This window comes from Carcharodon carcharias, chromosome 5 (genome assembly GCF_017639515.1).
Source record: "Carcharodon carcharias isolate sCarCar2 chromosome 5, sCarCar2.pri, whole genome shotgun sequence".
NCBI lineage: Eukaryota > Metazoa > Chordata > Chondrichthyes > Lamniformes > Lamnidae > Carcharodon > Carcharodon carcharias.
The window spans coordinates 74,801,102-74,828,710 of NC_054471.1; the positions used below are offsets into that span (position 1 = coordinate 74,801,102).

Below are 27,609 nucleotides of genomic sequence, written 5' to 3' on the forward strand. Positions count from 1 at the left end.
ATTGCAGGCTTTCCCGTGACACAGGGTGCTACTTACTACACACACACTGCTTTGTGGATGCCACATGGCAAGTCTGCCTTCTACTGGAACTGAATGGGATTTCATTTCCTCATGCTTTGTGATCATAGGCAGCAAATCATTCAAGCCAATGTTCAGTACCCCAGGCAGCAGTCATAACCTTATTCTGCGGCTGTCCACTGTGCCAGCTGCATTTGAGCCTACAGAGCAATCCAAAAGTGGTCACTTGCTCACAAGGACTATCTGCCAATGACATAGCTCATGACTCCAGTGCACAACTTGCTCACAGATGCCCAGCATGTTTAGAATAAGAGCCTTTGAGCCACACAAAATGTGATAGAGTAGACCATTGGCAGGCTGAAAAATTTCTTGCGCTGCCTCGAGCACTTTGGAGGAGCCCTGCGGTATCCAGTGGAGCGAGTGACAAGATTTGTGGTGAGCTGTTGCATGTTACACAACCTCACCATCATGAAGGATAGCTCTTGCCCTATGGCAAGCAGCTAAGGAGGAGGAAAAGCATACAGAAGAACATGGGATGAACATGAGAATGAAGAGGAAAAGGAGGAGGAACAGGAAGAGGCAACCTAGACAGCCCCTTTTTGGCCAGTTTTTTTTTAACTCCTCTAAGCATGATACTAGTAGCCATAACCCCAATTCCCCATTCACCAAGAGTCCACGTCTTTACTGTCCTCTGTCACTGACCATAAGAGTGTCCACCTGGCCACAATGCAAAAAATAAAAACCAGCACAAGTATTTCAAATCAAACTTAAAAATAGAATCATGCCAAATTGCGTATAAAAATCAACTAATTTCCATTGTGCATTCTCCTGTTGCCTGTCAGGTGGGTGTTTTTGACTGTCCTGGCGCTCCTACACAGTGCTACACTAGTCGTTGCAGCATGGTTGGTGGAAAACTGCTGACTTTCACTGGGGAAGATTGCACATCATTGAGGTGTGGGTGCGAGACTTGCAACAGTGCCATGTGTGTGAAGATGCAATGTAGCATATGAATGGGAGGTATGAACCCTAACTGATAAAGATTGCTTGTAGGTGAGTAATGGGGTCATGGTGAATTGAGCAGTGTCTGAGGCTAGTAGTAAAGTTGGCAGGACATGCCTTTTGAAGATACATTCACTCACCTTAATCACTTATGTTGGATCATTGAACTTCCTGCGGCAATGCATCCAGGTCCTTGGAGCTTTACTGTTTGTACTGTTCTCCAAGGCTCTCTCCTGATTGCCTTCTGCGCATGCATCTGGAAATCCTCCCGGCCCACTGAGGATATAATGCTCTTTTTGCATTTCATCTTCTAAAGGCTGCAGTGCAGCATCTGAAAACATTGAAAATATGCTGTCCTAATTGTGCCATTCACAATGGTTCTCAGGTCAAATTCACTTCCCACACAACTGCCAGCACCTGTTCCAACCACAATGCACCTCTCCTTGAAGAGGTGAAAACCAGCTTTAAGTAGTGCAGCCTAGCTTTGTTTGCTGCTAGTCATTCATGATTTGGCTCCCTGCAGATGCAATATCATGGCTGATGCTGGCTGGACACTGAAGTCATTGAAATGAGCAAGAAGCACAAAAAGTGCTGCCTGCATCATAATCAAGAGATGCAGGTTAATTGCGCACTGCAATCCCCACACATTTTTGGGTGCTACCAAATTTAGCCTCCCTTTACATAGCATCTTATTACATCTTTCTGAAATGTACTTCATATGCAATGAATTTTGAAGTTCAATCATCATTGTTTCATGGGAGAACATGGCAGGCATTTCACAACAAGTCACAAACTATAATCTATTTTATTTGATGGTGTCAGTTGAAGAAGCAGTCTGGAGATCCCTGCTTTGAAGAGCCTGCCTCGATAATGTGCTCAACTCATGATGTGCAGATTGAGCATAGAGTCTTCTAAAATTTGAGATGAAATACCCACTAGAATGAGGTTTTTCTTGGTGTGGAGCCTCTGCTAACATGAAAATTTAAATTTAAAAGACATTTCTCTGTTATCTTTGTTGTGGGTCTTAGATGGGGTTGTGAAGTATCTGTACTTACTGATAATGCTGCAGGCAAGGCTGTTGATTAACTTTACCTTTTATTGAACACTATACAAATGATGTACAATACAAACTCAGCACGAGGCTCTACATAGAATTCTCTCTCTCTCTCCATGCTCTGTTATCATGTGACCTTACATCACTGATGATGTAGAGATATATTTACATATTTAATATTAACCCTTTATATTACAATTTCCAAGCAATACAATGAATATCCTGTAAATTTCTGAAACTGGAAGTTGTGTTTGGCTAGAGTTGCATTAATTCCTAAGAGAAGCTTGAGCATATAAAACTGCCATCTCTTGCCTTTAGTAGGCTTGGGAGTCAGTCTGATAACCAGCCACACTCATGCAGTAGCTTTGGTGTCTGAGCCACTTTAGACCAACTCAAGAGTACTAATATAAGGGATTTAACTAACATCTTTCAGGCATTTAAAATAAAATACTTACTGACTTGGTGATGTTAATTTTGAGGATTGAACTACAAAGATTTTTATTCATTGAAACTTTGAAAGAGACAGGGAGCAGAAATAAAAATGTAAATTATCAACAGAACTCTGAAAGCGCTCAGCAACCTGCATGAGTGTGGCAAGTTATCAGACTGACTCCCAGGCATATGAAAAGCAAGAGATGGCAGTTTTATAATGCTCACGCTGCTCTTAGGAATTAGAGCAACTCTAGCCAAACACAACTCCCAGTTTATTATTTGAAGCTGTGATTAATCTGGTAAATCACCATTTCCAGGAAAGGAAAAGAGCCTTTACGTATCCAAGGTTTTCTTGTTGCTGTCCTCATACTTGGCGTCTGGAACCTGCAGCTCTGGAGTCACACGTGGCAATTTGGCATCTCACTTGCAGCCCCCAACCTTTTCCAGTTGGATTGCATGAACATGAGAAAAGCTTTTTTTAAAAAGCCAAGATAAGTATGAGCTGTATTTTTATTGTGGGGATAAAAGGCTAATCATTATGCTACTCTTTATGGTTTCAAATGATTATTTTAATCAATAACGTCATTATGCTCTAAATAAACCTGTGTGTTTAGCTATACCATGATTATAGATAATGCCTTTAAGTCGAGGAACAGGTTTTAGATTATGACCATTGTTGCTTCTAATATAACTGAGACAATGGATTATTCTGAATGTGCTATTAAAAGTGTTTTTTTAAATCATGAGAATCAATGGCAGAAAAAATATTTTAATTCTATGCATCTTATGTTAAAATTTGTTTTAAAGAAAACTTTACTGACAGAATTAGTTAAAAGTTAAAAAACTACAATAATTCAGGAGTTAGGTGTATTTTAATTTCTTTTTTTCCTTATTGATACAGAAATTCAGTTCACGTGTTTTATTTATTATATATGCAAACTCATTCTATCAGAGACAGCTGTCAATTTGCCCAATATTTGGTTTAGAAATGCCCAGATTTTATTTTGCGTCTCCCAATGGTTTTTATTTTAGGCAATGTTTTTTTAAAAAGGCTCTTCAGTTTAAAAAAAAGATGTTGACCCCTGTCCTTGTATCTGAATAACATAGCGATAGTGAATTAGTAACATACAACCTAAAATCTGTGATACGGGAACATTTCAACTAAATCCCTCATGTGCCCAAAATTAGTAGCCTGGCTTATGATGAAGTATAGTGATCATGTCACTGGACTAGTAACCGAGAGGCCCAGGCTAATGCGCTGGGGACTTGAGTTTGAATCACACTACGGCAGCTGGTGGAATTTAAATTCAATTAATAAATCTGGAATATAAAGCCAGTCTCAGTAATGGTGACCATGAAACTATCACTGATTATTGTAAAAAACCCATCTGGTTCACTAATAGGAAATCTGCCATCCTTACCTGGTCTGGTCTACATGTGACTCCAGCCCTACATCAGTGCAGTTGACTCTTAACTGCCCTCTGAAATGGCCTAGCAAGCCACTCAGTTTAAGGGCAATTATGGATGAGCAATAAATGCTGACCTTGCCAGTGACGTCCACATCCCATGAAAGAATAAGGAAAAAAATAGAAAGTGCTAGGAATCTGTTAAGGAACAGGAGAGCTGATTCAATATTGAAGGCTTTTGGTTGGCAGCCAGAATATGTATCTTAACACAAACAATAAAGGGCATACAAAGTATTGTAAGGTGTAAGCCAAATGTATATATGTGCTTGTTGATAGATAACAGATGCAGACGGTTCCCAGAAGTGTAACATTATATCTGCAGCATTTAAATATGCCAACATCCACAGGCATAAGACATAAGAAAGCCTTAATAGAGAATAAAAGCCTCCTTCCTCCCGACTGTGTACAATTGTTCCAATTCTACGATGGACGGTAGTGAATACAATTTGATGCACCAATACCTGTGCAACTTAGTTTGAAAATATTAAGACAAATGAGACTTTGTCAGGCATGTGATGAAGCATGTGCTGAATAAAGAAAAGAGGGTCACTGCTGCTGTATTGTCTCAAAGCTGCTAGTCTTTATCCATGAAAAGTGATTGTGCCTTTTGGAGGTTAAAATCTCAACTAGCCAGTGAACAAACTGCTATGCAAGTTAGTTCTGAATCATGTAGAGAAGTCGTAAGTATGCGTCAGCTGAACGGTTATAAACATTTATGCAGCACGTGGACTAAATGGTAACTTTTGCAACAGCTGCTTGCCATGCAGGACATGTACAGCGTTCATCCACGAGTGAGTTCCAATAGACAGAAGCTGCAAGTTTGGTGGAATAAATAGCGGTGTTGAGTAGGGATTGGCATGGTGTATAGCATTCCACCAAATACGTTTGATGAACTCAACCACATTTTAGGTGAGAATGAAAATTTAGAGCAAGGAATATTCGTAATGGCAATTTATATAAGACCCATGAACAAAGCTTGGAACTGCAGGAGAAAGGAGCCATCATGGTGAACTGTCAAAATAGACATTCATAGATGAGGCAGCAACAGTTTCAAAAACGGCAAGTTTCAAAGGTAGTATAAGACTCACTAAGGAAGATGTGCATGTCTAATGCTAAGCAGAATTTGCATATTTAAGTGATATTTAATGTTGCATTAATCAAAAGACATGTTTGCAGCAAATTCCACATCTTTTAATTTTCATGGCATGTGTTTGTAGGATGAATGGACCACTGTCATTTTGTTATCCATAATATAAAAGGTATGAGAAGGTTGCTGGTAGGATTATTGATGGGCAGTTTGGCATTTGCTGTGGTAAAGGAAATGTGGTTCAGCCTTGTCCTGCACTTCCCTCAGCACCTTTTGATGATCATTTGTGCAGTATTTCTAATACATCAGATGCTGCTGTGGTGTGAAGTTTCAAAGCATAATTCTTCCACGCTGTTATAAGAGCCTGGGACATTCATGTCTCATTCCAGAACATAGCACATTGTGGTAAAATGTGGCACTGCACGTTGTGGCCAAATTAAACCATATGATGTTTGATACTGCTGTACAAGACTCAATTATTAAGGATAGAGTAACTGAGTGACTTGAATAAACATGACCTGATCAGAATAAGTGTTGTATCCTTGGTCACTAGTTTAGTTGGACTAATGGATCCAGGTTGCACACTTGTTTTGTGGTGACCGAGTTGGTACCATAGACGGAGTAGATCAGTAGACAGTTCTTATGTAGAACACATTCTATTTATTTACAAAGGAACTCAGCAGCTACACTTGTGTACTTATAACTAAAACCCTAGCTCTACATTACAGACTCTTAATTTAGACTACTTACTGCAGACTACTAACCACAGACTACTAAGCTAGCCCGCGCTACTCTGTCATTGGATAATAAGATTATGTGATCTTCCATTATAACATTCTTCTTAAAGGTATATTACACATCAGATTACTACATTCCTCTTCCTTTACTCAGAAATACATTTTACAGTTACAATTACAATTTTCCTCAAAATATCAAATTATTTACACAGATAAGTAATTTACAAATTCAGTCTTTCTGGGGGTTTCCTTATGTTGTAGAACATCTCAGCTCTACAACTTCAGATGTTTTGTCAGGAACCTACTTTCCTGGTGTTATCCAAACCTCAGATTTTTTGGTAAATATTTCCAAATCGGTTTCCTCAACTCTTGCAGGTACAGCCAAACCTTCAGAAACATCTGTACTCAGTTGAGTTCTTTCAACAGGAGATGTTGATGCAGTCGTAAACACTGGAGGAATAATTTCCTGATACTTTGTTTCTCTCCTCCTTATATAGTCTATATGTCGCCGTAAGACTCAGTCTTCCACTTTCACGTGGTAAGAAAGAGGCCCAGTGACTGCACCTATTTCACCTGATAACCACTTAGATCCTTCACCAAAGTTTTTCACATATACCATCTCTCCTCTGATAAAATTTCTGTCATGACTACGCCAGTCATGTCCAATTTTCTGATGTCCCTGACTCCTTTCCATCTTCCCCCCTAAATTTGGCACCACTAAGTTCAATCTTGGTCTGAGACAGCGATTCATCAACAATTCTGTAGGTGCGACACCTATTGTCGTTTGAGGGGTGATTCTATAATAGAAAAGAAAACGTGCTAACTTGATTGCTGTGGAGTCTCCAGTTAATTTCTTCAAAGCATTTTTGAACATTTGAACTGCTCGCTCAGCCAGTCCATTCAAAGAAGGGTGGTACAGTGAGGTTTTTACATGAGTAACACCATTGATGCTGATAAACCATTGAAACTCAGCATTCATAAATGCTGTGCCATTATCTGATACAACCACTTCTGGTAGTCTGTTAATGGCAAAACTGCGATGTAGTTTGTCAATTGCAGCAGAAGATATTGGTGACTTTACCTCATATATGCCCATCTATTTTGAGTGAACATCAACAATAAGGAGAAACATTATTCCCATAAAAGGTCCCACATAGTCAATATGTAATCGCACCCATGGCCTTCTTGGCCACTCCCAAGGGTGTAACGGAGCTGCTGGAGGCAACTTTTGTACTTGCTGACACTGCATACAACTTCTCTCTAAGTTCTCTATTTCCCCATCCATTCTAGGCCACCATAGGTAGCTGCATGCTATTGTCTTCATTCGGCAAATACCTGGATGTATTCTATGTTGTTCAGTTACAAAGGCTTTTATTCTTTTGGAGGAACAATCACTCTAGCTCCCTACAATAAGATACCATCCTGGTTGGTTATCTATATCTTCTGTGAAAGTACAATTTAATTTCATCAGATTCCTGTTCTTGTGACCAACTGTGAAGAACTTGTTCTCATACTTTGGATAAGACTGGGTCTTGACTTGTCCAATCTCTGATCGGTCTAGCTCATACCAGTGATGAATCTAAGAAATTCAATAATAAAACGAGCTCTTGAGGAACTGGAACATCCTCATCATTTTCTTTCAAAGGCAAATGAGTATTCATCAGTATTTGCAATCTGATTTCCAGGCCTGTGGATGAAAGTATACTCATGTGCTACCAGAATCAACGCCCATCTCTGTCTTCTTGCTGAGGCTTTAGGTGATAAAGCCTTGTCCTCGCTGAACAACCCTAACAAAGGCTTGTGGTCCAAAATGATAGTAAAATGATGACTGGGTAAATACTGTTGAAATTTTTTGACAACAAAGATGATTGACAAGCCTTCTTTTTCTATCTGTGATTATCTCTTTTCTGCTGTGTTGAGCATCCTTGATACATATCCAATAGGTTGCTCTGAGCCATCGTTCATTCGATGGGAGAGCACTGCTCCCACTCCATAAGGAGATGCGTCACATGTCGGAACTAACTCTTTTCTTTGGTCAAAATGTACTAATAGGGTGGATGAGTGTAACAGTTGTTTCACTTTTGTGAAAGCTTCTTTCTGTGATGTTTGCCAAGACCAATGTTGGTTTTTCTTGAGTAGGTAATACAGGGGTGCCAGTTCTGTCAATTAAATTAGGCAAAAAGCGTCCATACTAATTTATCATCCCTAAGAATGATTTTGACTTGGAGGTGTTCCTTGGTGCTGGTGCCTCTTTAATGTCTCTCACTTTTTCTTCAACTGGGCAGAGGCCCTGTGCATCTACCCTTAGATCTAAATAGATAACCTCCTTCGCTTGGAATGTGCACTTTTCTTTTTTTAAACATACTCCCACCTGTGAAAAACACTTCAAAACTTTTCCAAGTTTGCTCCTTTTCGGTGAGTCCTGTCACTAGAACATAACCTAAATAAACTACAACGTGATGTAATCCCTGCAGTAAACCTTCCATTGTCCTCTGGAATATGGTGCATGCAGAGGATACACTAAAAGGCAAATGGGTATATTGGTACAACCCTTTGTGTGTATTAATTGTGACAACCTTCTGGGAGGCCTTCTCTAGTAGGGGTAGAGTCTGGATCTCTTGGATCTTCCTGAGTTCATCTTGGAAAACTGAGGCGTGTTTTTGTAGCAGCTCAGGTAACCCAGTGGCTCTGAGTTGGGAGATCTCAGTCTAATCCAATTTAATTTCTTTCACCCAGTTTCATCCAAGGAGACTTGGCCCTTCACCTGCTACCACCATCAATGGTAATTTTACTGATTGACTTCCATACTGTACATTAACCCTGCTTATGCTTTTGATTTTGAGGTCTTCTCCTGTGTAAGTTTTCAATTTGGCATCTGTATCTTCCAACTTTCCCAACATTAATTGGGATAGACATAGTGGTAAGGGCTTGGATGGAGTGGATTTCTTGAAATGTGTACAGGAGAACATTTTAGGTCAATATGTAGAGGGTCCAACAAGGGACTGCGCAGTGCTGGACCTAATTCTGGGGAATGAAGCTAGACAGGTGGCTGAGGTGGTGCTGGGGAAACATTTTAATGATAACAACCACAACATGGTACAATTTAAGTTTGTTATGGTCAAAGAAATAGACAAGTTGCAAAAAATTGTTTTGGATTGGGCCAAGGTAGACTGGGAACAGCTACTTGTGGGGAAATCTACAGAGGAGCAGTGGGGGGGGCGTTCAAAAAGGAAATGGGGAGGGTACATCCCAGGCAACATCCTGGTGAATCTCCTCTGCACTCCCTCCAGTGCAATCACATCCTCCCTATAATGTTGCGACCAGAACTGCACACACTACTTCAGCTGTAGTCTCACCAAGGTTCTATACAACTCCAACATGGCATCCCTACTTTTGTAATCTATGCCTCGACTGATAAAGACAAGTGTCTCATATGCCTTTTTCACCACCCCACTAATGTGCCCCTCTGACTTCAGAGATCTATGGACACACACGCCAAGGTCCCTTTGTTCCTCGGACTTCCTAGTGTCATGCCGTTCATTGAATACTTCCTTGTCAAATTACTCCTTCCAAAGTATATCACCTCACACTTTTTAGGGTTAAATTCCATCTGGTACTTATCTGCCCATTTGACCATCCCGTCTATATCCTCCTGCAGCCCAAGACACTCAACCTCACTGTTAACCACCTGGCCAATCTTTGTGTCATCCACAAACTTACTAATCCTACCCCCCCTCATAGTCATCTATGTAATTTATATAAAAGATGAATAATAGGGGACCCAGCACAGATCCAGCCTTTGGGAGGTATGGCCTCCATACCTGGCATTACACCGACACTGAAATTCATATATCACATTACTCATTTGTGTGAGAGGCAGAACGTCCTTTTGGCTTGAGGCAGCATCCCATTCGTGGTGAATACCACTCATGTTGCTATTACGTGGTAGCCTCATGAAATGGCTATCTTCACCTGTTGCTCAAATTGTTTTGCTCAGATATTCTTGCGAATCTGTCCTGATAGGGCAGAATGAAAAGATTCAACAGCATGTCTCCTTTTTTCAGCAATAACCTGTTTAGTGGAGAGCTGCTGTTTGCTGGTTTTGGATTTGAATTGATTTGGAATAATTGATTAAATTGCCTGATTATTAAACTAGAGTTCTATGGATGGCAACCACCTACAGATGGTAACATAAATTGTGTGAACAGTCCTTGTGTGGACAGAAATTTGGCATTGACCCATTACAGGGATTCATGTTTTTAAAGCGTATGAAAATGTAAATGCTTGTGTGTTCATTTTGATTTAATATTGTATCTCCAGGATATGGGAGAGATAAATTAGTAAAATAAGGGGAAAAAACTTTTTGAAATATGTCTATATATTTTAAATTTAGTCATTTGGTGGTGCAGAACTGGAGTATTGCTAAAAAAAAAGAGATGTATTGGGCCATAACTTTTGACTAGCATTGGAAAGTGCTGGCCCTCAGAAATTAGAAGAAATGAATGCCTACCTGCCTGGCCTTGAAAATTACATTGCCACTTCTGTTCGGTGGAGCTGCTTGGAGCCTGCATCACAAAACTCCTCGCAGGCCCCAGTGAAATGCAGCTCTGGCAGATTCAAGGAGGCCACTCCCCCTTTTTTACGGCACTAGCAGCCGCAAAACAGTAAGTTTAAAGGGCCAGAGAAATTGACAGGCCAGGGGAAGGTAAGTAGATAGGATTTGGGTGGTGGGGCGTATGGAGGCGGTCCGGGATCAGTCAGAAGTCCAAGGGGTGAAGGGGCTGGTCGGAGGTCCAGGGTGGGTTGCTCAGAGGTCTGGAGGGGGTGGGGGCAGTCGGTTGGAGGTCTGGGGGGTAGGGGCAGTTGCGGTTTAGGGGAGCGGGGGGTTGTCAGAGGTTGAGCGGGTCGGGGGTGTTGGAGGTTTGCTGTGTGGGGTGTTGGAGGTCAGGGGGTGGGGATAGGGGGGTGTCGGTGGTTAGCGGATGGGGTTTGGGGGTGTCAGAGGTTAGGGGGTGGGTGTCAGAGCTCAGGGGTGAGGGAGTTGGGCATCGGCGGAGGGGTGAGGATGGAGTTTGTCGGAGGTCAGGCGGGCAGCAGGTGTCAGAGGTTGGGAATGGGGATGTTAGAGGGTGGGGGGGTGGGGGTGGTGTCGGAGGTCAGTGGGGTGGGGTTTCCTGGTGTGTCAGAGATCGGGTGGGGGTTGTCGGAGGTCGGGGGAGGTGGGTGGTGTCGGAGGTCAGGTGGTGGGGTGCGTCGGAGGTTGGAGGCGGAGGATGTCGGAGGCTGGGGTGTGAGGTGCGTCGAATTTCGGGGGGATGAGGAGTGTCAAAGGCCAGGGGTTGGGGGTGCTGGAGGCCAGGGAGTGAAGGGTGTCGTAAGTCAGGGAGTGTGGAGTGTCGGAGGTCGGGGGATGGGGCTGTCGGAGGTTAAGGGGTGGAGGGATGTTGGAGGTCGGTGTGGTGGAGGTCAGGTAGTGGGGCGTGTCAGGGGTAGGGGCTGGACGGTGTTGGAGGTTGGGGGGTGGGGGTTGGAAGTGTGTCGGAGGTCAGGGGGGGATGGGTGTCAGAGTTTGGAGGGGTGGGTGTCAGGGTGGGGGGGTGGAGGTTGGAACTGTGTCAGAGATCAGGAATGGGTGGGTGTCAGAGGTCAGGAGGATGTAGAAGATTGGGTGAGGGGCTGAGAGGGTATTGGAGGTCGGGGGTGGCGGGGTGTGGGTATGTCAGAGTTCTGGGGGGGGTGGGTGATGGAGGGAGACCCGTGGGGTCAGTTTGGGTCTTTACAATAGTTACTTAGAATTTAGAAGGGGTATCAATTCTTCTGACTTTTACTGAGTACAATTGGTGTAACCCTGGCAGAATCACACAAGGTTTGCAACTTAAACTGCATTTTCGGATGTTTCCCAATGCAGCGCAATTGTCCAGAGGAAATGTGCACTTCTGGTCAATTGCTGTGCCAACCCTTACCTGGGATTCCCAGAGGGATTCCCCAGCGCATCTTTGGGGTTCCCCTCAAATCCAAAGCTGGGGAGCTTGGAAGTTATGGGCCATTATCAAAGCTTTTCATCTTGCACTCATCAGGATAGCCCACAAGAAATTACCAATAGTAATGGGGGAAGAACTTATACTTCATGAGAAGAGAGTGCTGATTTGTTGGCAAGTGGACTCAAATTGGTGGAAGCATTGCCACCGAGACTGTAGCATGAAACAGTTAACTGCCCAGCTTTGTTCAAATTCAAACTGGACTGGTTGACTCTGATTGGTCAAGGCATTACTGTGAGGAATGAACCAGGGAATGACTGTTCCCATAGCTTTTGTTCAATTGAAAAATGTGCAATGCGTGTACCTTTTGTCGGCAAAGAACAGATCCTGTGTGTGAATATAGGTGGCTTCTAGCATGCCTAAGTGAGCCACACTGCAAGCCCGACTGACAATCTTAAATAGGTTTCCAATGTAATTCTTGGTACAATCAGGATTGTTTAGCAAGTGTTGTCCAATCACGGTATCACACCTAATGTTGGACACTATGTTCTTGAATTTTGCAAGCACGGGTTCGTTGGGTACGATCAATACTTGCAAACAGCTGAAGGGACGTACTGTTTGATATGATTCGCCAATTGTTGGGACATATGGCCTATACGCCTGGCATCACATGGCACTGAAATTCATAAACCACTTTGCTCATTTGTGTGATAGGCACAACATCTTTTCGGCTTGACGGCAGCATCCTGTTAGTGGAGAATATCACACATGTTGCTATGCCATAATAACAGCGTGCAATGACTAGCTTCACCTGTTGCTCAAATGTACCTTTCCAGGGTAGTCTGAGGTAGACTGGGCACTTTTCAGGACTGAAAGTGGCGGCCTTAGGCCCATTCATCAGTTTGTGCAATACACAGTGAGTGATGATCTGATCAGGGTAGCCATTATCCAGCAGGATGACTTTGATGCATCCTATTTCAGCATCAAGCTTGCGTGGTGAGCAAATGGCTCGGGTCCTATTTACAAGGTTACGAACATATAAAATAGGAGCAGGAGTAGGTCATTTGGCCCCTCGAGCCTGCTCCGCCGTTCAATATGATAGTGGCTGATCCGTTTGTGTTTCGAGTTCTACATTCCCGTCTATCCCCAATAATCTTTGATTCTCTTGCTTAACAAGAATTTATCTATCAACCCCAGCCTTAAAAATATTCAGTGACCCAACTTCCACCACTTTTTGAGGTTGCTGATAAGGCCAATCCTATAGTGCGTGGAACTGTAGGAATGCCAACAGTTTCTGGTTGATGGAACAGCTTAATGATCTGATTAGAACAATTCATATAAGCCTAGAAAATAACTGGAACAAGATGAGGTAAAGCATCACATTTCAAAAAATGATCACGTTGAAAGCATTAAAGAGAAAGTTGTTGAAGAACATGTCTATCTGAATGCTAACTTTATTGATGTGAGCTGAGTTGCTCAGTGTCGAGTCAAGTTTTTTGTGATGAAACCAAATCTTTTATAAAATCAAGTTATAGCATTTCCCTATTACCTCACACTTCATGTGAAATTTTAGATAGGCCCATATATCATGAATGTAAAGTGAAGCCCAGCAGGGTTCTTTCTGGACTTCATTCAGTTTTTTTCTAGAGTAACATCAGTTAAAACAATACTCAAACAGTCTCTACAAGTTTATATATTTCTGCAGGAGATAGCTAACCAGCCAGCCTCCTGGAGGAAGAGGCAGAAACTCATTATAAGCTAACAGCATCAAAGATTTTCCATTGGCTTTGAAATACTGGTTGTATGAAGAGCTCGTGGATATGTAAAACGCAAAACAACAAGTTGCATTTGATTTGGAACTTTCAACATAGGAAGATGCCCCGACTACTACACAGGAGTGTTAGGAAGAAATAGGACACCAGCCCAAAGTAGGAGATAGTAGGATTGATCAAAAGCTTGATCAAGGGGATTTGGTTTTAAAGAAGAGGGAGTTACAGGTTCAGAGAGACAATTCCTGAGCATGGGACTTAGGCAGCTGAAGTTACAAGATGTCAATGGTATTGTGAAGGAAAGGAGGAATGTACAAGAGGCCAGGGTCAGGAGAACAAAATGTTGAATGTGAGGATTGCTGAGCAGGAGGAAAATGCAGAGATAGTGAGGTGCGAAACCACAAAGAGGTATAAAATAAAGGATGAACATTTTAAAATTGAGGCGCTAGGGGATTGAGATTTTTGGCGTGTAAATGCAGAGTTAAAATGCAAAATGCTCAAAAGTTTGCTTGAAGGCTGAAATTGATTAAAATATGTTTGCATGTATAAGATAAATGTTCATTTAACCTGTAGCTTAAAGTTTGTGGTGGTGAGGTGCGAGTATGAGGGTGGTTGGCAGTCCCTCTTTTGCAGTTCCAATTGTTTTCCTGATACACATTTGCTGCTGATGTCAGGATGGTGAGACTGGACTCTGCAGAATGATCATAAAGGATTCAAATCTAAAGCTTCTAAGATATTGAACATTTTGTTCTTTGTGAAATAGTTTATTGTTAAACATTTGTATTGATTGGTTATCCTGCTATATCCCTTTTGACGCTGTTTAATGAAATAACTTGTAAATAAATTTGACTGCAGATTATCCCAAGAGCCACATGCCAGTGAGTACAGAAATAGGAGGAAATAAGAAAATGAAAGTTAGGAAAGGAAGAAAATGGGAGGGGTAGCAGTATTGGTTAAGGAGAGCATTGCAGTGCACAAATCCAGAGCTCCCTGGATGAAAAAAGAGATAGAAATTAAGATAAGGAAGAAAAAGTGCGCTTATGACAGGTGTCAGGTAGAAAATACAATTGAGAACCAAGCTGAATACAGAAGGTTCTGAGGAGAGTTGAAGAAGCAAATAAGAGAAGCAAAGAGGGATTTTGAGAAAAGACTGGCAGCCAACAAAAAGGGGAATCCCAAAGTCTTCTATAGGCACATAAATAGTAAAAGGATAGTAAAAGGACAAGTAGGGTCAATTAGGGGCCAAAAAGGGGATTTACATGTGGAGGCAGGGGGCATGGCTGAGGTGATAAATGAATACTTTGCATTTGGCTTTAGCAAGGAAGCAGATGCTACCCAGGCCATGGTGACAGAGGAGGAAACTCTGGGACCCTTGCTTTTCCTGATATATATTAATGATTTAGATCTTGGTGTGCAAGGGACAATTTCAAATTTGTGGATGATACAAAACTTCAGCATTATAAACTGTGAGGGGGAAAGAATCTCAGAAGGACATAGACATGTTGGTGGAATAGGCAGATATGTGGCAGATGAAGTTCAACGCAGAGAAGTGTGGGAAGATTCATTTTGGTAGGAAGAACATGAAGAGACAATATAAAATATGGGGTACAACTCTAAAGGTTGTGCAGGAGCGGTGGGACCTGGGTGTATATGTGCATAAGCCATTAAATGTGGCAGGACAGGTGGAGAGAGCAGTAAATAAAGCATAACATATCCTAGGCTTTATTAATAGGGCATAGAGTAGAAGAGCAAGGAGGTTATGCTGAATTTGTATAGGACACTAGTTAGACCTCAAGAAGAGTATTGGGCGGAAATGTTCTAGATTTGCACTAAGTGCAGTTGTTGGGGCGGAAAAAGGACATTTAACCCGTTAGCCGCAATAATGGCTTTTCACATGGTATCATTCCAATCCCACCTCATTAATCATGCATTCCTAGGAAACACGCCATTTTGTTGGCGGACAGGTTCCGATTTGCCCGCCATGCCTTCACCTTGCCACTTCTTCGTGCCAAGTGCCACATTTAAAGTGCAGCCGCATGCACACCACCCAGGACTGCTGTAAAGGAGCCTGTCCCAAAAGTCAAGAAAACTGCAGTCCCCTGGGTTTAGTGATGCGAACTTGAGTGCCTTTTGGACACTGTGGAGGCCTACTGTGATGTCCTCTACCCCTGCTCTGGCTGCAGGAGAGGCAGCAACATTAGCACTCCAGCTTGATAGTGGTGATCAGTGGCAATGCTGCATAGAAAAGGTTGGACTTTTTTTATTATTCATTTACAGGATGTGGGCTTCGCTGGCTGAGCCAGCATTTATTGCCCATCCTAGTTGCCCTTGAGAAGGTGGTGGTGAGCTGCCTTCTTGAACCACTGCAGTCAATGTGGTGTAGGTACACCCACAGTGCTGTTAGGAAAGGAGCTCCAAGATTTTGACCCAGCGACAATGAATGAACGGTGATATATTTCCAAGTCAGGATGATAAGTGACTTGGAGGGGAACTTCCAGGTGGTGATGTTCCTATCCATCTGCTGCCCTTGTCCTTCTAGATGGTAGTGGTCGTGGGTTTGGAAGGTACTGGTGAGTTTCTGCAGTGCATCTTGTAGATGGTAAACACTGCGGCTACCGTATGTCCGTGGTGGAGGAAGTGAATGTTTGTGAATGCGGTGCTAATCAAGCAGACTGCTTTGTCCTGGACAGTGTCTAGCTTCTTCAGTGTTGTGGGAGCTGCATTCATCCAGGCAAGTGAGGAGTATTCCATCACACTCCTGACTTGTGCCTTGTAGATGGTGGACAGGCTTTGAGGAGTCAGGAGGTGAGTTACTCATTGCATGATTCCTATTCTCTGACCTGCTCTTGTAGCCACAGTATTTATATGGCTAGCCCAGTTCAGTTTCTGGTCAATGGTAACCCCCAGGATGTTGATAGTGGGGTATTCAGTGATTGTAATGCCATTGAACATCAAGGGCGATGATTGGATTCTCTCTTGTTGGAGATGGTCATTGCCTGACACTTTTGTGGTGCGAATGTTACTTGCCACATGTCAGCTCAAACCTGAATATTGTCCAGGTCTGCATCCAATGTAGATACAGGGTGAATGATATCATCCGTGCAGCCAGGGTAAGGCAACCATCTCATCATTCTAAACCAACACATTTAAGTCAGTCACACATTCACTGGCATCTCACTCACTAGCAGCTCAAAGGACATCACCACTCACTCTCTCATACACACCCTCACATCTCCACCTGGCCTGATCTCCTCTGCAGACTACATCCTCAGCCCTCACCATTTTGAGACCACTTGCACAGATCAACCTGTGTCCCACAGACACCTTGGGATACCCCCCTTCCCCAGTACAGCCCTCGTCCTGCAACCATTTAAAAGCCACCCTCGCCTTATGGCTGATCTGGTAGGTAGATACCTGCCCATGAGCCCCCCTAAAAGTGATGTGGTGCTGTCTGCGAAGCCTGGCGCTGATGACTGTGAGCAAAGGTAGGCAAACAAACCTCAAAGTCCCCAGTAAAATGCAGCTTGCCAGGTGCACATCACTTATGTGAAACACGTCGACGTGGCTCGGATGATCCAGTGTGGGGGGGAGATTCCGGTGAGCTGGGCTTATAATGATGTGCAGATGTATTACAATGAGGTTCCCGATGTCCGAGGTTGGGAAACACAGCCCGCCATTGATGGGCAGGGCGGACGACTGCAAACTGGTTTCATGACGTTATTAAACGTCATGGCCTTTTCGCCATATTGTCCACTCACACCGCAAACATGCCCGACACCAGCTGGCATGAAAAATTGCATCCATTGTGTACAGTTGTGACTGAGAAGGAACAGATTTAAAGTGACTTATAAAAAAAGCAAATATGATTTGAGAAAAAAACTTTTTCACAGCAAGTTTTGGAATGCATTTCCTGGAATTACGGTGGTGGCAGGTTCAGCTGGGGCAATCAAGAGGACATTGGATGATTAATTAAATAGAAACAATGTGCAGGGGTACGGAGAAAAGGCAGGAGAGCCGCTTTAGTCCCATCTGGGCAAACAACATTCTTTAAGCTCTCTCTCCTCTGAATCTTTCCCAAGGCCACTACATCACCCATTTTGTGAGGGGACCAAAAATGGGCACAGTCCTCCAGATGCAGTCAAATCAACATAATGGTAGAATGGCTACCTTTGATTTGTACTTTCGCCTCTGAGTCACAAGGCTGAGGGTTCAAGTCTCACTCCAGGGGCAGAATTTTGCTGTCGGCGAGCAGGGGTCATGATGTCATCCCGACCCATTTAAATTTTCAGAAAGGCGGGGGTGCAGCAAAATCAGCTGCGTGCCCGCCGACCTGTCAGTGGCCAACTGAGGCCATTGACAGGATCAATTATACAATTAAAGGATCTGCCCACCCAACCTTAAGGTTGGCGGAAAGGCAAATAGAGAAAACATGAAACCTCATCTACCGGCGGGATGTGGTTTCATGTAGGGTTTTAAAAAGTTTAATAAACTTATTATGTAAATTATGAATATGTCCCATCTCATGTGGCATTGTCACATGAGGGGGACATGTTAGGGAATTTTTTTTTCTATTTTTCATATTTTTAAAAGTGTCAGCAATCTCCCTGAGGCAGCGCTTTGCCTCAGGGAGATGTGCGCTCTTTCGTGCGCATGCGCAAAAGAGCGCATTCTCGCTTTTGGGGAATCCCCCCCACCTGTACAGGAAGCGCATGCTTCCCGCCGGACATAACGCTGGGTGGGCCTTAATTGGCGGCGGGGCCCACTTCTCCGGTGGGGATCAGCTCCCCGCCCGCTGGAGATTGGGTTGGGCCCGCCCACCCGACAGGCAGAAAATTCTGCCCCAGTACTTGAGCACAAAAATCAAGGCTGACACTCCAGTGCAGTACTGAGAGAGGGCTATATTTCAGATGAGACATTAAACCAAGGCCCCAGCTGCCAAAGACATAAAAGATCCCATGTCACTATTTCAAAGAGCAGAGGAGTTATCCTAGTATCCTGACCAATGTTTATCCTTCAATCAACATCACAAAACAGATTAATTGGTCATTATCACACTGTTGTTAAAATTAGCTGTTGCATTTCTTACAACAGTGACCATACTTTTAAAAAAAGTACTTCATCAGCTGCAAAGCACTTGGGGACATCTGGTGGTCATGAAAAGTGCTATATAAATGCAGGTCCTTTTTACTGAATGGTTCTATCAAAATACCCCAATACCCTGTTCACTTTGGCTAGAACTTCCCTGCATTAATTGTATTTATGCAGAGTTTCTTGACATTGAATTTTCTGCATTGGTCGTGAACTTTTGAGTGATTTATGCACAGTAACGTCTTTCTTTCTCAAGCACTTTCAGTATACTTCCCTGTAAATGATAGGTTTCTTCTGTGTTAATACATATCCACATGTATTATTCTGCACTGATCTGGTTTAATTGCTATTATCGTTTGACCCATTCCCTCGGCACATGCGGAAAATTGCACTCCAGAATTTTAACCCTTGCATAAAAATATCAACAGCACCTCATCTTCTGACTAGGCACTCTACAGCCTTCCAGACTTAACATGAGTTCAATAACTTCAGATCATGAACTCTCTCCTCCATCCCCACCCCATTTCCAATCCCCCCTTTTCCAATAATTTATAATCTTTTAAATGTTTTTCTTTTCCCACCCATTTTAAAATTTATTTCGATCTATTGTTTCATTTCCACCTTTTAGCCCATTTCGATCCCTCCACCTCCACTAGGGCCATCTGTCACTTGCTTGTCCTGCTTTCTACCCTTAATGTCACCATTAGCACATTCCTTAGATGATATCACCACCATCAACACCTCTTTGTCCTTTTGTCTTTGACATCTTTGGCAGTCTCTTCTTTGCCTCCACCTATCACCGGCCCTCTATCCAGCTCTACCTGTCCCACCCCACCTCAACCAGCTTATATTTCACCTCATTTCTATATTTCCTTAGTTCTGTTGAAGAGTCATACGGACTCGAAATGTTAACTGTATTCCTCTCCAGACCTGCTGAGTTTTTCCAGCTATTTTTGTTTTTGTTTCAGATTTCTAGCATTCACAGTATTTTGCTTATATTTTTTATAAAAATATTATTGCTGTCAGCAAATTTACTGTTCATTCCCCCCTGCCCCAGCATTACTGTCCAGGCCATTAATAAACACGAATAGCAGTGGGTCTAACAACGATGCTTAGGGACACCACCATAAATCTAACATTATGATCCACAACCACTGACTACAACTTTTTGCCTGCAGGATTGGAGCCAATTCCTAATCTAACATAACAACTTCCCACTGATAGCACAAGGCTCTATCTAATCTACCGAAGGCTCTCTGTAAGTCTAGATAATGTCAACTGCGTTAATCTCATGACTAACCTGGTATTCTACAAACAAGATGCAATAAGTGTCAAAAAACTATGCACAAATGGGTCTGTGAAGTTTGAGCCAATTCTTGATTGGAGATGTCTTTCAACATCATGGGGCCACTGTGATGAAGCCCATGAAATGTCGTGTGGTTGAGAACATTTAGGATGACAGTACATTCCTGCGTTATGGCCTTTGTCAACTTGCAACTCATTTTATCTTGCTATCTGGCATGATAAGCAAGTTGCAGATGGCTCACCATGAACCTCTTCTTTTCTACCCCACCCCTTCCCTCATTCCAAAGTTAAAGCAATATTTGTTACCAGTTCGCTGGAAGGTGAGCTTGCTGATGAGTTCTGTTACAATGTACTCAGAAGAGAACCTCGATGGTATGTCATACTGAGGATGGACATGCACAGAGGTGCTGGGTGCATTGGCTGGTCTGCCAGACTGTCAAGAAGCATGGAGGAGACCAGCTCCAAATTGGCAAAGGGGATCGCTCTTGTCCTCTCTGCAATCTCTATTCCATCTCCCTGTTGTGTAGCAGACCCAGAGGAACTGCAGATACAGCTGCCTTTACCTGTTGCGGCCTCTGTGGCCAGTGCACCAGATCCCTCACCTTTCCTGTGAGGATGCAGTAAGCCTCCCGCCAAATCCTGGAACTCACCTGAACACCTCCAAAAATACTCCACGGCACTTTAAGACATTTTGCATTAGAAGTTCTTCAAAATTACTTGCCTGCAAGTTTGTGCCTCGCCACTTATGTAACTGCAGATCCCATCTTGCAGCTGAACACTTGACCTTCTGTGAGTGACTTGCGAATTGAATGGTCCTGTGTGGTTTAAATTTGGTAACTGTTGTCACATCAGCCAGTAGCACTGTGTGACATTATGGCAGTAAGCACTCAGTTGTTTCCAGTGTTCGGACAGCCCATGCAGACACCCCTCTCTAGGTGGTGCACCATGCAGGCAGTACCCAGGTGGGTAGTGGCGTAGCAGACACCCCAGGAGAGCAACGGGCTTCAGGAGAAATGCCTCCAGCAGTGCTAGTGGCCTGAACTTCACACCCCACCTATCCATATCTTGAAATATATGCAAGTTAATAGAAAAACTGATTTAAACTTTTTATGTCTGTCAATGGCGTCCACATAAGCAGTGGGCGAAGATAAAAATCATGGATAGACATGTTCTGGGAATGCCTTATGTCGGCCGATCTGGAATCTGATGTCAGTTATAGTCAGTGGCTAAGGCAGGCCTGTCCAACGTATGGCCCATTGGCCCCTCTATGCGGACCCCGGAGCTAGTTTCCAAAATGCCAGTCAAACATGGAGCTGCTCCTTCAATCAGTTTCTTTTCCACGTTTACTGCTAATGCAGCCTAATTGTGGAAGTGAAACAAACTGTGACTGGAGGAGCTATGAAAACCAGCAGCGGTGAGTTCAGGGCCCGGGGTGGGAAGGTTTCGAGGAGCGTGGGGACAAGGCAGTGGAGGTGCCCGGGAGTGTGGACAAGGGAGTGAAGGTGCTGGGGGAGATTGAAAAGGGAGTGGGGGTACTGGGGAGTGGGGCCAGGAGCCCGACAGAGCAGGGCGTAAGGCAGCCATAGCGGGGCTTGAGTTGTTCAGAATGGGGCTCAGGCAGCAGAGGTGCCAGGGAGCAGCGCCTGGTGGCCCTGAATAGGGCCCAGGGGGGCCAGAGTGGGGCTCAGTCATCCAGAGCAGGGTCCATGCGGTGAGACAGCTGGAACGGGGCTCAGGCAAGTTCAAGTGGGGCCCAGGCGGACTGAAGTGAAACATGAGGCAGAAGAAGCAGTGCTCAATGACATCTGAGAAAGTGAGTGGCTGGAGACAGTGTGTGTGAGAGAGAGTGTGTGAGAATGGGGGGTGTTGCGAGAGAGAGTGGTGGTGTTGTGAGAGAGTGGGGTGTGAGAGAAAGAGTGGGAGGGGTGAGAGAGAGAAACAGCGAGTACGAAGGGAGAGAAAGCATGCGAGTGTGTGCATGGGTGGAGAGTCCATAACTCCACCTCACTTCCAGTATCAGGGTTCTCATTCACCCTTGCTCACACACACCATCATGACTCTCATCCACTCTTTCATTGAGCGGGGGTTATTGAGTGAGCAGCCTGAGACTGGGAGTGAGCCGATTATTACTCATTGTTCTTTTGCTCAGCAAGTTGTTTCTTTTTATACCTCAGTTTTATTTTGAAATTCATGTTCATTGTTGTGCCAAAGTTTATCCTTCTGAAATTTGAGTGAGAAAAATTTTGTAATGTGCCCCCCGCCCCCAACCCCGTGTGAAAAGGTTGGACAAGCCTGGGCTAAAGCCATCCTACACCTTCTGGTGGAAGGACAAGGTATCGCAACACTGAACTGCATGAGGGACGTGCTGCCCCTTCACATGGGACCAGCTCCCATATTTGTGCCGATGACATCCAGCTCCACATATCCATCACCTCTCTTTGCCCATTCACTGCCTCTATCCTGTCAGGCTGTTTGTCTGACATGCAGTGCTGGATGAGTACGCTTTCTCCCTGTCACAAATTCTATTCACTTGACTCAATCGCTGTCCTCCGCAGCCATGGTCTTAGACTGAACTTCATTTTTCCATATGATTCTGAGCTGAGCTTTTGATTCTCTAATGTATGCATCAGAAAGACTGTCTACTTCCACTGTCTACTTCAACTGCGTCCACCCCCTACCTCAGCCCATCAGCTTGTAAAACCCTCATCCTTTGTCATCGCCAGATGTAAGTATTCCAATGCTTTTCTGGCCAGTCTTCCATCCTCCATAAACTTCACCCCATCCAAACTCTGCTGCCCAGGTCTATTCTTAATGGCCTCCATCCTACCAATTCCAGCCCTACAACTTGCTCTTCTCAACTCCTATTTCTCTGACTCCAACGTCTTTTGCGCTCCTCATTTCTTTTACCCCACCACTGGCAGCCATGCCCTCAGCTGCCTAGGCCCTCACTCTCTCTGGAAGTCGCTCACTAAAACCCTCCATTCTTTAATACCCTCAAAGTTGAGGTAAATTTTCTGGTCACCCCTTCCAATATTTCCTTTGGCCTTGGTGTCACTTTTTCTATTCTTAGCTGCTTGGGGATTTCTCCATGTGAAAGGTGCTATATAAATGCAAGTTGTTCTTGTTTTACATTTACATTTTTAGGTTGCTAAATCTGCAATCTTGGCACGGGTGAAGTGAAGTAACAAAAGAACATAAACCGGCATAAGTCTGAAAAGAATGCTTTAATAAGCATTTGGAGGAAACCCTTCAAAGTCATTCATTTTACTGCCGTAAGCCTACATTAAATTATCATCTACTTTGTTAAATAAATAAAGAAATAGTCTTGCATGAAGTATTGCTGTTAAGTAACAAGTAGGGATGATTCAGCTTGTGACTTACCGCAAGCACTTTGCTTTAATACAAAATGGGATCAATGATACAATTTATCTTCCACTCAAGCAAAAGAAAATTTCACATTGACATCAACACACTTCATACTTATATATTAATTATTATTAGTATAAATGACTTGTGGGAAGGGCAGGGGAGTTTTAACAATGGCAGTTTGATCTCAGCTTAAATGAAATGGCACAAAAATGCTGCAGGAATTTTTTTTAAGTGTCTTCTTAACAGCCGGCATGTATGTTAACTAAACATTCGTGAGTAAATTCAAATTTGCTACATTAAGTTAGTGCTGATCGACTTCTTACATCCCTTTTTTTATCACCTGGGACACAGACATTTGCTTCGTCTTTAATTGAGAAAAATCAGCTCCGAGCAAAATAAAGATTATTTCCTAAAATCCAGCATGGCCTCATTGAATTATGCATGAGGTAATCAGAGCTGTTAGCAAATCATGGAGTCATCTGCCTGCTTATTGACATGTTCCTGGGATTTTTTATGTTTAACAGTACATTCAGAAACAGCTTTCAGAGATAGTTACCTAATTCCACATTATCATGTAAAAATATTAGTTTAACTTACATCTTTCTTAAAAGCTCTTTTTAATTTTCCCTCCAGAGGATATGGCATCAACAGAAAAAAAAATGAACAAAATAATTATTCACATAAAATAACATACCTTACAAGACAAACACACAAATAAGGCCATTCTGCAGCATCAAAAGTCCACCTCTTGCAATATTTCACAACAGATTCTACAGAATATTTTACATCCCAAGGACTGTACTATCAAACGACTTCGGAGTTCTCCACTGGGCTGATCGCACTATCTTTTGGAGGCCTTGCTCAGTTTGCTAGCTGCTGGGGACCTCCTCGAGGGTGTTGGGATTTTTGAAGGTTTCGCTGAAGATGGCCGAGATCCTGCTCGTGACCCTGATCTGCTAGTGTCAGGTACTGTCTCTGAAACATCTGAACATACAGACTGGATATCTGAAATGTCAAAATCGGAAGCATCGCTCCCACGACGACTACTGGTTCTGCTGCCGGTCTTGCTTCCTGCTCGGCTTGTGGGTCGACTTCGGACTTTTCTTGACTCTAGGGCTAGAGATAGATATTTTTTTAAAAATATATAAATATACATAAACAAATACACACAGCTCAAATGTATGAATATACACAAACACACACAGTTCAAAAATATTTATATCTATAAAAACACACAAACACACGCACAGCTCAAATATATAAATACACACACAGCTTAAATATAATATACAAACACATACAGCTCAAATATGTAAATATACACAAACACACACAGAGCGCAAATGTATACAAACAGTTCAAATATATATATACACATACACAGCTCAAAAATATTAATATACATATATACAAACACACAAACAGTTCAGATATATTAATATATAAATATATATACACACACACCTCAAATGTATAAATATATATAATATATACAAACTCAACACAGCTCGAATATATAAATATACACAAACACAGCTCAAAAATAAATATATACATACACACACATACACATACATGTGCACACACAAACACACAGCTCAAATATATAAATATATAAACACACACACATATACAGCTCAAGTTAAATAAACCCATTTATCTACGATTATTAGATTGAAATAATCTTGCACTAGATTGTTGCTGACACGTCTGATCACCAAAGTTTACACAAAGGGTACAAATTCTACACAAAAGATATTTCTGCAGATATTGAGATTAATTTCAGAAAGTTAAAATGGAGATTGTTTTTCCATTTGACATTTTCCAGGAACACGTAGCAGAATGTTGCACAATCTTAGCCCACAATTTCCTGACAATGCTTCGAGTTCTGCCGGGAATGCAACCACACCTCCCCACCACTACACTCCCATTTCAAGGTGTACACTGTTGCTAAGGATTGATTCCACAGGCACTAGTCACCCACCAGTAAGATGCTCAAATGACCACTGTTTGCTTGTGCAGCAGGAAAGGGGGTTTCAGGACCCAAGGGCAACCTATTTCCATTCATGTGCATTTTTCAACATGTGTCACAGGCAGTAATCAAAATTGGGAGCCTGGGCTAATACCCTCCCCTTCTGCACCCCAACCACCTTCTCTGTCTTTTAGTTCAGTTGCTCTCAGGCCTCTTGCAATACTTTTGTCGTCATTTTGACTGAGGTCAAGTAACTCAAAGTTCAAGCCTGGGATGTTTCAACTCAGCTTTGTATCATCCTTGGCAATGAAGTTATCCAGTGAGACACAAAAGGGTCTTTCTACAGCATTTCCTTCCCTCGGACATTTCCAAGTCTATTCTACAGACACAGTAAATGATAAGATTACAATCACAATAGAACACTCACTTGGTACTTGTGACCTCCCCCTGGAAGGTGGAGTTGATGTTAAATTGCTGTCGTCTCCAGAGTGAAAACTTTTTCCTGACAGATACCCTGGTGGTCGCAGTTTGCTTCCCTGGATGGGAGTTACCTAGATCACATCATATAGAGAAATGGATTAATGTTTTCCTACTGAGGCGTAAGTGTCTTTGAAATGTAGTTGATAATGCAAAGGACTGCTTAAAATGTTGATCCATTTTCCAAAACTTTCCTCGGTATATCAGGCTTTTTCTGTTGTCTTATCTAGACTACACCACAAGCACAATTTAACAAGAGTTATATACACATCAGTTAAATTTGGCACCTGGCCAACTGGCTATATCCAATATCTGAATGGATTGGTTGTCAATTTCCTTTCTAATTTAATGCATGTTGAACGTTGGAATAATGATTTGCTTGGGTCAGAGAGGATGGTAATATCTTCCTGTTGCTTCAAAGGATTAATCTTTACATCTGGTTAATCAACACAGTAAGTAAATTACCTCTAGAGATAAAAGGTCATTCTTGCGAGAATATTGCTGTTCACTTCTCTCAACATCAATGACACCCTGATATAAAGGAGTGGAAGGGCAGGGTTGCTGTGTAAAGCACCTTGGTGAATTTAGTACACATGAGGAATGCAGAAATAACTTGCTCAAAGATTGATTACTGGCCAGAGAAGAAGTAATTGGTAGGATAAAAATTCATTCAAAGGATGATGGTGAACCATCTGTTTTTTATCAACTTATCACTATACATCAAGTAAACCTACACAACTTATACAGCGCATGCCAAGATTTAAAACATGCGATCCTGAAGTTCTGACTGATTAATCGAACAATCTAACTATCTACCTTGTTGTGAACTTTGCTTGTAGTCCCAGAGATAGACCCAAGTGGCAAAGTCCTTTTACTTCAGAGATAAAAGAGCAGGAAAAGAAAAAGCTCAATACCTTCAATTATTTATTAATTGTGACCATATCTGACCCATAATAGAGGCTGCTTTCCCATTTTCCTTTCCTGATATTTTCACATATGGCATAGTCACGATGGAGAAAGCACCAGGAATATCATTTTGCCACACTTCAAGGATCTCCCCAGTATAATTCCTCGGACTTGTTTTATAATGCCTAAAGTAAGTGGAAAAAATCCATGGAGCTCATTTGGAGTGTCCTGATCTTTGGTTAGAAAAGATTCTCTGGTTTGGAGCAGATGGGACTGGTTATGTTTAATAAACTATGGGTGACCACTAGGGGGCATCCATACAGCACAGGAAGAGAAAGAGGAGTGGGTACGATCCAAGCACCTCAGAAGGGATGATGCAAAACACCCTCACCTAATATTACCGTATGTTAACACATTAGAACATCATTTGCAGAACTAGATGAATGTCAATTTGGCAAAAAAAAATTTAAACCTCATTTTTATTTCAACACACTCTTCAGAGGCCACAGACTAATACAGAGTACACATATGTAAATTTTATACACACATACATGCACACCTGACAGGTGGCTTTGATTCCTACTTTCAAAAAACAAAGCACCAGTATCTGCAAAGGCAAATGGCTGTCACTGGAGCTACTTGCTACGTGATGGGCTATTTTAATCTGTTACGTGTGGTCTGCACTCAAAGCCTAGCCCAACAGTCCAACTACATGTTACTATTGCTGATCTGTGAAAAACTTTCCCCAACATTGCAGAGGTCTGCACACACAACTGGTCAACTCGGCACGGACTGAATCTGGGTCCTGCCTGGTCCACATACAAGAACACCAAACACTGATGCTTAACTTAAGTTTCAAAAATGAATGAAGATTTTTTTTCGACACTCGTGCCTGGAATTTTCATGGGGATTCTCTCGATCTGCTGATGTAACATTTTGACAGAGAACTGGT

The 27,609-nt window shown here is 42.7% G+C and overlaps 1 protein-coding gene across 4 annotated transcripts in view; it reads right to left on the reverse strand.

Moving 5' to 3' along the window:
- Positions 1–23,138: 23,138 nt before the first annotated feature.
- Positions 23,139–27,609, reverse strand: part of dst (dystonin) — a 576,136-nt gene continuing 571,665 nt past the window's right edge. For all 4 annotated transcript variants that reach the window (XM_041188904.1, XM_041188906.1, XM_041188907.1 and 1 more), the window contains 2 exons: positions 25,702–25,825; positions 23,139–24,418 (listed from right to left, as the gene is read on the reverse strand). In XM_041188904.1, coding sequence (XP_041044838.1) covers positions 24,144–24,418; positions 25,702–25,825 — 399 coding nt within the window. In that variant the 3' untranslated portion in view covers positions 23,139–24,143. The remainder of the gene's footprint in view (positions 24,419–25,701; positions 25,826–27,609) is intronic.